At 37.4% G+C, this 11,226-nt stretch overlaps 1 protein-coding gene across 3 annotated transcripts; it reads right to left on the bottom strand.

Moving 5' to 3' along the window:
* Positions 1-1,002: 1,002 nt before the first annotated feature.
* LOC133732858 (OVARIAN TUMOR DOMAIN-containing deubiquitinating enzyme 6) lies at positions 1,003-8,558 on the bottom strand. 3 transcript variants are annotated; one of them, XM_062160459.1, is made up of 9 exons: positions 8,355-8,558; positions 6,959-7,923; positions 6,415-6,576; positions 5,668-5,745; positions 2,918-2,996; positions 2,676-2,821; positions 1,799-1,864; positions 1,522-1,696; positions 1,003-1,395 (listed from the first exon to the last, which is right to left on the bottom strand). In XM_062160459.1, the coding sequence occupies exons 2-9, from the start codon at positions 7,646-7,648 to the stop codon at positions 1,181-1,183; spliced, it is 1,611 nt and encodes a 536-aa protein (XP_062016443.1). In that variant the 5' UTR covers positions 7,649-7,923; positions 8,355-8,558; the 3' UTR covers positions 1,003-1,180. The 3 variants fall into 3 exon arrangements, with proteins under 3 accessions (XP_062016443.1, XP_062016445.1, XP_062016444.1); XM_062160461.1 differs by having other exon boundaries at positions 6,959-7,829; XM_062160460.1 differs by having other exon boundaries at positions 6,959-7,819.
* Between the last annotated feature and the right edge of the window lie 2,668 nt (positions 8,559-11,226).

The following is an 11,226-nucleotide window of genomic DNA, read 5'->3' as shown; positions in this document are numbered from 1 at the left end:
AGTTTAGCCGAGCCGAGGGCTGCCATTTAGTTTGGTAATCATCGAACCGACCGAATACCAACCAATATTTTGGGTTTCGGATACGGACTTTTTAACTCTAGATATATTGAGTCAATTAAAGTTGGGAAATATAAGGAAAAGCAACTAATACAATTTAAGATAAAATCCACATATTGTACCTGAATTATCACCTAATGCACTAATGGAGATATAAATTTAAATTTATAATGCATATGCTATCATTACTTGAATTATTTTGACTCTGAAGATGCCATTAGTGGAATCGTTTGGGGACCTTGCATAGGAAGATTGATAGCTTTAGAGCAACTCCAACAGCTTCCCTATAATTTCTGTATTATAGGGAAGCAAAAGTCAAAGCTTTAGCCTCTTTTTCTGCTCCAACTCCAACAGATTCCCTATTTTACAACAATCTCTAAAATCTCCATATTCTTCCTTAAAATTTTAGAGTTTGCTGTAAATATAGGGAATTTGGTTTTCTCTTTCCTCACTTTCCCTAAAATAGAGATAGTTATAGGGAATCTGTTGGAGCAAAAGAGGCTTATTTTTCCCTAAAGTAGAGAAAAATCAAAATATAGGAAATCTGTTGGAGTTGCTTAATGGAATCAATAATATATGCCTGATGACTTTTGACAAGCCTCAAAAAAGGAGATCAGTTGACTAACATTCTAACAACTTTCCACCCCAATTTTGCTTAGACAAGCTAGACTGAAATGAGAGAGATGCAATATGAAATTATGGCATAATACACAACCCTACATATTTATAGGTCATGTAGTAAAACATTATTGCTACTAGCAAAATCGTAATTTAATTTGAAAGAAAGTCAGGTTTGATTGCTTGAAATATGTTTAATGAGCATGTTGGATAGGTATGGCCGTATGGCATAGATGTTGGGAGCAGGTCATGCAGAACTGTGAATGCTACTCTATACTGGTCCCGAAAATTCTAACTTATCAGTGATTAAATTTTACCAAACTCACGGTCAGTAAACAGGCTAGTCAATCCATTTTATTGACTGAACTTGGATAACATATTTAAGATTCACAGGCTTCATCAATTGAATCATTTCCTATAGTTCCAGCACAAAGAAGCCAACACAATCTCACGTGCATTCCCAGGTCCTTCTTTCTCCTTTTCATTTATGGTTTCAATTTGGTCATTATTCTGTTGCCTTGCCTTTGCGCCTGCTACTGCTGCTAGTTTCCAACAAGTAACAAACCATGGAATCTACGTCATCTCCAAATATGCTGTAAGCTTCGATGGCCTGCAGATAGCTGAATCCCATCGACAGAACAATTTGCATACTACTGCTTAAGGTGGAATCCTGGCCACCCTGGTCTCTACCCCCTGGCTTAGTCTCACTGCCTGATGATCCTGTTAGTCAGCAACAAACCTACTCAAATTCCAACTACAATGCAAAAAAAAAAAAATCTACTCAAGTAGCACTGTACGAGACTATTTGTGGAAAGGGAAACAGAAAGAAGATAAGGGTTTACTCACTAGCTCCAGAAGATGAAGGCTCACAGCTTGAAGTAGAAGATTCTCTGCGGCCAAGTTGTTGCTTGAATGTGCCATCTGCAAGATACTCAGCCCTAGAAGCTTCCATCACCATGCGTTCCATTTCTTTCTCAGTAAGCTCAAGATCCGAGTAAAATCGCCCCTCAGCTAAAAGTGCCTGTCCGTAGGAAAAGAGGAAGAAGCAAAATGTGATCACTATCTGATGATATACCATCAGAAATTAGTGAACTTCATACTGCTTCAAAGTTGAGATACTTACATTATCGATTTGTTGGTCTTGTTGAGCCTTAATGGCAGCCTTGACCTGATCCTTGTCAGCATTCGTCTGAAGCAAGAAAAAGAAGGAGCAAACATCATAGTCAGAAGCAAGAAAAAGATGAAGCAACCTACATATAGTCCAACCAGCTCATTGCATAACAAGTATGCCATTCAAAACATTGTTGTCACTGGTATGAGTTGCACATCCTAACACATTTTTCCTGGTACCCATTTTTGTACACCCCCTTCAAGGTGCCCCAACAAAAGACATGATTTTGATGGTCACTTCCTGGGATTCTTCTAATTATTGATAATGTTTGAATGGATGCTTTTGCAACCCCCAAAGTGGATTACACACGTCTACTTCTTTCTTGTCCAAGCTTATTATAAAAAAAACTTTGCTTAACCCATATACTAATTAACTCAATATTCCCATACCATCCCTTCGTTCTACTAACCATTGACTTCCTATTATTCACCAACTGATCTGGCAGCAGTGATAAAGAACTTGGAAAGAGAAGAGGCAAGAGAAGAATAAACATTGATATTCAGGGAGTAAACAATAAGAAATAATCAGTAGGCATAAATGCACTAGACAAAAGAAAGTATTTCTAGCCATAAGAGATGCTAATACTAGCAGATCTCAAAAGTCCAAGATTGATTATTGTGGACATTTCCCCATGCCTGAGCAGCTAAAGGGGACGAACTGTAATTTTTTTTTCTTTTTCAAGGTATCATTTGTGTTCAAACCTATTTCTAGTATAGCCTGTTCCTATCCAATAATAGAGAACAAACCTATCATATCCATGTATCGTCTAATTGTAAATAGAATTGAAGCCAAATGGAGATAGAGACAATAGTTCAGAACATAGACGCACCCCGCGAAGACTGCTGAACCCAAGTCCTGCACCAATGGTCAAGCGGCGAGGATCAACAAGAGAGTTGTAATGATTTCCATGGTGGTAACTTAACCGTACAGGTGGTGTGTCAGTATTATAACTTCCATGGAAGATATTGATAGGTTCTGCATCAACCTTCATGTTAGAAAATGTAGAAGTAATGCAAACAACAGAGTTTATTTGAAGAAAGCAAATATAGCTATCCAGGTAAAAATCAGTACCAATGCTATAGGAATAAATATGGATGGGCCGATTATACATTTCAGATAAGGCCTGGATCTCCACATTATTTCCGTAGACCTGACAGAAAGGAAAGAAATAACCATTATACAACCAACATTGCACGAGGAAATTGATCATAGGAAGAACACTGCGCTAGATAACAGCATTGATCATAAGTTCATAACCTAAATTGAAAAATGAACAAAGATATAAACATGGAGAGAAGTCCACAAGGATGACTCATTACTATACAAAATCGGTAAAATACTAGTAGTTGAAAAGCCACAAGATAATACACAGAGGCTTAAGAAGTATGACTAGGATGAGGGGCGGAGCTCAGAAATTTTTTTTTAAGGTGACCTGACATTTCAATGTAAATGATACAAGTAAACTGTATGGCAATGATGTTACAAATGGTATAGTTGGTGCACTGGTTGACAGCTAAGTAAAAACTTAGCTGCTCTCCATCCTAGGTTCAGAGGCAATCACAATGCTTAATTTCACTTTTGGCTTTGGGATGCCAAAAGCTGGCCAGCTTAAGCTTGCATTGTGCTCCGCCCCTAACTAGGATGGTGGGGAAGAGAAATGCATAATCATAGGATTTTTTTATTATGCAATAGGATTTTAAGATAATATAATGGTATGTTTCACAATTCTGGTATATATCAATGTGCAATAATCCAGCTTCTACCTCTTCTACACCTCAGAACAGACTTGCAAAAAACTTAAGAGAAAATTAGCATTTGCAGTTCCAATGCGACAGAGCATTGTCATCCTCCAAATGAATAGTCAATTTACTGCAGCTTATTCTCTAAGGATGCACAACTCGTCTGAGGGTGCAAAGCTAGATATGAATTGGCTTCTGTGTTAATAAAGATTTACATTTTGTGGGTGCAAAGTGTTGAATAACCGACCTGGGTTGTATCCTACAACCCGATGAGCCACCGGAATCTAGAGACTGTAGCTCCTACACTACTTAAAATTCTTAGACTAGGAAATTTCACTATCTATTCTAGGCCACTCCCCTCTCATCGATCTCTCCTGAGTATAATATGGCAACTCTACTCTGCAAGCCTTTTTAAAGTAAGATCGATGTGTATAGTATTTGAGACTCAGAACAGGAAATCCAAAAGCAAACCAAGGCCCATCCACCAAATCTCCTCATGAATGTATTTTGCAGTTGAACGCAATGGTTGTATTAGATTTAGCCACCCATCAAAGTCATAACTGGGGCATGATATAGTAAGAAAAAAAAAATATCAAGCGACAGGCATCCTGCCAGTTGTTGCTGCTGAACCAATAACCAACTTTTTAATGAACAAGACTAGAACCTAGATATAATAGATAAAATAGTAAAACGGTGCCAGGCCTTCGCTGGGAATAGTTCAGGATCCACCTCATCAACAAAACCGCACATCTTGGACTCGATCTAGGAAAATGAATTAAACATTCATAGACTGTTGAAATCTGATTCAAACAACAAGATGTTACTGAAAATTAGAGTATTAGACACATAGTATACTGAGAGAAAATTGTGAACGTTCACATTCTACTATCAGCTATGAGAGTACTGACCACGAGAGCCTTGGTCAATTACCTTTGGATGTAGATCCAAGGCTGGAAAAAATATTTTCTATTTGAATTGTTTTGTTTTCCACTCTTGGACTCAAATCCAAGAGTGTGAATGACAAGGTTTAACTGGTCAACTCCAAACCACTTGAGCACTACTGTACCAGTAAACTGTGAAAGGAAAAATCTGTCACAGTTGTTAAGCTTTATAATAGAATAAGTCTTGAAACGAAATTGCATCTACTCTCTAAATAAAACTATATTGTGAAGGTATGAAAACAGTCATATTGAGAAGGTATGAAAAAGTTGTATTGCGAAGGTATTAGTTATAATCTATTATGGTTAATTAGATTAACCTGCTTTCTTTGTGGCTTCTTTGTAGCATTTCAGGACTGAAACTGGAGAAAATTACTTTTTAAGATGAAAATGATCATGTCCATTTTATACTAAAGAATAGAAAATTTGGCATCTTACTAACAAAAACAAATTGTGGATCTCAAAAACACTAAAAAGTGATCAGCGTACGCTCTACATATGCATCTTACCTCTATAATTGGAAAAACTCATCATTTATTACATATTATACACCACAAGTGTTGGCATAAAGTCATAAACATATAATTGTATTTAACATGGGCACACCAAAAAAACCACCTGTGCTTCTATACATCCACTAAATTTAAAGAATATATTTAGCAAACGATATCCTGCGTGCGTAACAACCATTGAATGAATCAGCATGTTTCATTCTCCAGACCAAGAGAGATGCTCATAAACACCTAAATATTAATCACATTCTAAAACTAAAATACAAGTCATTTATACCCCAAAGCCAGATGCAGGACAAAACTGATTCATCTACAGGACAAAACTGAAACTTTGACCAACGAAGGGGCAGTTATTGAATAACAGCAACTAATACTACAAAAATTTCTCTCAACTCTGAATTTAAGCCAACTATGCCAACGACCGTGCGAAGTACAAATTTAGGAAAGAAATTAGAACACGATGGTAGTGAATACGACCAACATATATCTCACATTAGCATTTACTTCCAGACTATCATCATTTTGAGAATAAAGTACAGGAAGTAACCGTGCCAATTAAAAAAAAAAAAAACAATTATGGAGCTACATACTCTATAACCCCTCTATCATTAGAACATGTTAGAACTACATACCTTGTCTCTTCTTTTCCTCTTGCAATAAGAAGTAAATCCTTCTGTAATAAATTGAGAAAAATGATCCCTCTCTCGCTCCTGGACACATAAAGTAGGAGTATTGACAATCATGATTGGTTATAATGTTAAGCACGTACCAAATGCAACTTTCAGAAATAAATGTGTAACCGGACAGAGAAGAAGAAATATGGGCTTTGCTTCATAATAATTCACTGGTGCATGGTTATCCAAAACAAATGGATAGTTTTGCATTCCAACATTTATTAACTAAGAACCAAAAACACTAACATTTCCTTTTCTTCTTCTTGGTGAAAGAAATTGTCTCTACTACTCAATGTACTTCACTATTCCTATACATTTCTCTAATTATTTTCCTCATTATCCGTGCATTAAGTAGAACTTTTAAAACAAACGGTCGAGATGCAACTGACAAGGGATATAAAAAATAATTCAATTAACTAGAATAGACAATTTAGCAACTGCATCTACCACATGAAATTAATGAACTTTTCTCATACACCATATAATGTGCCCAACAAAGCTATTGTGAATTTCTACAGAACAAAAACGTAAAGCAGTTACCCCATTTTAAAAAAGAAGCCACAATGTCAAAAAAGCCATGTACCAAACTCTCATAGACTTACTAAATAGCACATTTGTGTATGCAAGTGGTATTCCTGTCCTGCAGTGCCTAAAAATTGACATTAAAAGCATAAACCAGTGAGGATTGCAGGTACGAAACCATACCATATAATCTATGCACATTTGTCTGGTCAAGTCGTACGCTTCAGAATCCCCATAAACCTGGTCTGCAACAGCACGAAACAGACAATTGCCATCCTCCAGCATTCTTTTCACTTCAAACCCTTTTGCACGTCTAATATCAATTTCAAATTGCCGTTCCCTTTCCTAAAATAGAATTACAAAGGCAATTTAGAATGCAAGTTAAAAATGGATCCAATAACAACAACTGGGGTGTAGTTGCAACATCCAAAGACTAAACTAGAAAAGAATAAATATTATAAGCATTACAGTTTCCTCAAAGAAGATGTTAATCCCTTATTTGAGAACAACGAGTTTTGGTAATAAATAATATTAGGAAAAAAAAAAAAAAGCAGATAAAAAGGGGATGCAGACCAAAGAAAATATTTGAATAACCCTAACTAAAATGACCAGAATGAAAGAATCTCTTATGCCACACTTTCTCTTTATTCTAAACTACTGGGCATTTTTGGCATAAAACACAAGAAAGGACATCAGATTTAAGATCTCATAATGATCAGATACTTACCATATCGTCATAGGAGGACACAAAGCAAGGGCCTTGCTCATCGGCACTATTGTACCCCTCGCCTTCACCATGAGACCTGGGAGAAGAAGGCCGTGACCCAGTTGGTGACGTCCTAGTTGAAACAACTGGCCAGGCAACTGCTCTTCTTGAAGGTCCAATCCTGACCGCAGTTGAACTTCCTGTGACAGTTCTCCTTGAATTTGAGTTTGGTGAAGAAATTTTCGGGGGAGGAACAGGAGGAGGTGGTGGCTGTGAACTCCCAATCACATTTTGTAAAGTATCCCCACCAGAGTCCACATTGTCAACTTTCACCCTTTCAGATATTGTCAAACTGCCTAAACCTTTCATCAACTCCCCTTGTCCGGCAATATCATTCTTAGTAACCCTCTCAACTTCAGTAAGTTCATCACTTGAACTTAGAGTGTGATCATTATGAGTGCTTTCCATCAAAACATCATCATTTTTCACGGCATTATTGTCACTACTCCCACAATTCTCAGAGGGATCATCCACAATAACATGTTCCTGTGGCTCCTCTTCAATCTCCTCATCTTTCACAGCCGAGAGGACCTGAGGAGTATTAATCTGTGGCTGTGACCAAGCTGAGGAAGAGCCAGACAAGGAAGAAGAGCGGCTTGGGTTGGAAGAAGAACCACTTGAGGAACCTCGCTGAACCAGAATCCTAGTCATTGCATTCGTTGCTGTTAGTCTTCAACAAACACACTAGCCTAATATCCTTCACAAAACCCCAAACTTAGAGTTGTGTTTGTCACGCGTTCTGGCCTTGGGAGCAGTGACGCCAATCCCTTGGCTGAAGGATTTCTTCCAGCCCAGCACGTTCTGCTCCTCGCGAAACAATCTCTGCATTCCCCTAACAATTCTCATGAGACCCAGAGCTCGAACTTTAAACAAGAAAACCCTCTAAGCTACTACCCGTAAAATTGCCAAAAATTTCACCCCTCAAGCTGCAAGCAACACCATACATTTCCAAGAAACATCAACAAAATAAAAAAGGAAACATCTTTCCATTGACTTCTCACAAAAAAAAAAAGCACAAGAAAACTAACCAGAAAATTCAACAAATCAAAAAAGAACACACCTTTCTAACCAACACCATACATATAACAAAAGAACTAAACAAAATTTAGATAAAAGCAAGCTACGTACTTTATTGAAAGGAACACAAAAAATCTCAAAGACTTGGCACCTTTTCAATTAATTTAGTTCCTTTCCCTAACTTTCCTCAGCAATTAAACCCCCTTTCAATCAAATTAACGATTTCCAGACCCATCGCACCAAAGCATCAATCAAAGACCGTCTCATCCCGAAACGCAAAAAAAATTTCAATTGCATCGAAAAACCCCTAGAGTAGACTCAGCACGAGTTGGAGACTCACCTGAGAAACGAAGACAGAAGCGAGAGAGAGCCCTGTTAAGCAAGCGCGAGGGTGAGATCTGAAAAGGGCGGAGCGAATTCGAATGGAATTTGAATCGGAATAGTTGAATTGATGATTTTAGGGTTTTGATGAATTTGGGGAAGGCGAGGAGGATCAGAGAGATGAGAAAAGAGGAGGAGGAAGGCAAAGAAGAGAGGTAAAAAAAAACAAATGGGAGGCTGCGTTTTAAGGGACGGTGAGAGACGGCCACGTGACGTGGACTTCACCAGCTACGGCTAGTCGGGACACCTGGCGTGTCGACATCCTTCACGCTAATCACACATGTGGAGGATTCTGTTCACTGCGTGCAACTCAAGGTAACTCTTCCTACTGTTTTTGTCACGTAGGGCTGTTACTGTGTGGGTTCGGTTCTTTTCGGATTAGTTTTTAGCTTAAATCGAGAACTGAAAAGCAGTTTGGTTCGATTTGATTTTCTAATTTTTAGAGTTTAAAATCGAACTGACCTAATTTAGTTTGGTTCCGTTCAAAGTTCGGTTTTTTTTTTTTTTTTTTTTGAAAAATAATAATCAATGTTGTATATTTTTAGCTAAAGAAATTATGCCTAAAATAACATTTATTTCTGCCTATGAAGTATTATACCTGACCTGCCTCTCTAAAAGTAGTAGCTGGTTTCAACTTCAAATACGTAGAGGAGACCAACTTCGAATATTCGAGCTGATTCTAATTATGAAGACATTCGCTGGCAGTCTCAGACTATGAGTTTTATGTTTAATGGATGATAATAGAAAAGTTAATTACTGGTTACTATCTTGTACTTTAGGTCAAAAATCAATTTAGTTCTTGGATTTCTAATTTCATCAAGAACACCCTTGTATTATTTTCTCATCAAATAGATCATTCAATCAATAGTTCGTGAACTGAACACGTTAACTCGCTGATGTGGCATGCCAACTCATATCCTATAGGGCCCACGTGCAAGACAAAATCCCCAAATTAGTCCTGACTCGCTTTTCCCCTATGATTCCACCCCAAACACTAAAATAGGGATAAATTAAGGTGTCTGTCATCCCCACCATTGAAATAGGAATAATCTTAGCGAAGTGCGGGTACACTACAAGCCCTTTCCCATATGTGGCGACTGCCAGCGATCCAAATGCCATCAAAACTTAATTCAGCCAGTTGGCACACATGAACACCCTCGAGAACGACACGACAGCCTGCTGCAGCTTGATCATCTATGGCTTCTCCTTATGCTCCACCGGCTTCGACGACTTCGGAGTCAACATCAACATTGCGGCATGGCCACCAACGATAATCAATTAGTGATCAAGATTTATAACGCTAAGATTTTGTGCATGCAGAAGCGGTTTGAGAAGGCAAGCCTATTTCAAAATTAGTATTTTTCTTTATCTAAACCACCAAATTGAATCTGAAAGCCCATTATGCGACCATGAATTTCACATCTTTCACGAAATTTCTTAAACATTGAGAAAACCCAATTGGGCAAACACAATTTCGGAGGACTGGAGACATGAAAAGAGTAGGGATAAGGCTGCGCTTCCACAACTTCCTGAACGGCATTGTGTTTTTCCATTAACACGGTGGCATCGCCGCCACCTCTTTCTTCTTTTGCTTTGCTTGTTAATTTTAGGGTTTCTTGTATGTTAACAGAGAAGGGTTGTGTGGCTTTAAGGCAAAAAAAGGAAGGCTTTATGGGTTTGAGATGTGTGCACGGTTTGATTTGATATCAGATTTGATGCGAGAAAGACAGAGAGAGCTTAGGATTTATCTTCTTCCCATTTTTAAACCAAAGGCAACAATGACCCTAGGCTAATTTGGGGATTTTTCCTTACATGTGGACCCCACAGGAGCTGAGTTGGCATGACATGTCAACGACTTAACGTGTTCACTTCACGGACTATTGACGAGAAACAATGTATATGTGTGTTTTTTAATGAAACTAGAAGTTCAGGAGCTAAATTAATTGGACCTAAATTATAAGGTAGTAACCAATATTTAGCCCTAATATAAAATAATTACAATATAAGGCCATGAAAGTCCATCAATATTCTACATCAATGTGTGTAAGTTAACTCACCTACCATATATATTCAATCAACATCACAAAACCCTAAGCCGTGCCTTCGAAGAGATTTTTAAAAATAATTTTTAAACCGATTTTCAACAACAAAAATAGAAAACGAGATTGTATTTTTCAAATTTGAAAATGTGTTCGATAGTTTAGTGTGAACAAATATTCTTCATATTTTCTAAACTGGGAGAATTAAAAAGTGAAAATGTCAAATTGTTGTCATTTTCTCCGAGTAAAAGTTGAAAATATTTTCAATTTTTATTTTCCACGTTTTGAGAAATAGGTTAGTGAGCGCATTTTCATCATATTTTCATTTTCTAAAATGATAATACATGCATGAAAACGTTACAGAACTCCACGTAAGTTTCTAAAAATAATATTACATAAGTTTTTCAAAATTAGAACTAGTTAATAGCCTCCTATTCCATATTTTTCACAAACTCCAATTGTTTGGTGCATCTTGCAAATTGCATATAAGTTGTGCTTCTGCCCATGGGTAAGTATCGATCTAAAGCAATTGGTTGATACCACTGATAGAGATCCATTTGATCATCGAGTGGAGGGGCAGAACGAGTCAGCATCATGTTGAATGCATTGATTGTAGATTGACTACTTTTAAAAAGGACTAAACAGTATTTAGTCCTTTTAAAAAACATGCACTAGTAGAAAAAACACTGTTTCTCTGCCACTCAAGAACTACATAACACATCTTACCTTTAAGATAAAATTGAAAACTAATTTTAGTTGGAGTGTAGATAATAAACAATGCATATGCTAATC

The sequence above is a fragment of the Rosa rugosa genome, chromosome 2 (assembly GCF_958449725.1).
Source record: "Rosa rugosa chromosome 2, drRosRugo1.1, whole genome shotgun sequence".
In the NCBI taxonomy this organism is placed as follows: Eukaryota; Viridiplantae; Streptophyta; class Magnoliopsida; order Rosales; family Rosaceae; genus Rosa; species Rosa rugosa.
Note: the sequence above shows the minus strand (reverse complement) of the source record. Positions and strands in the feature narration are given on the sequence as shown.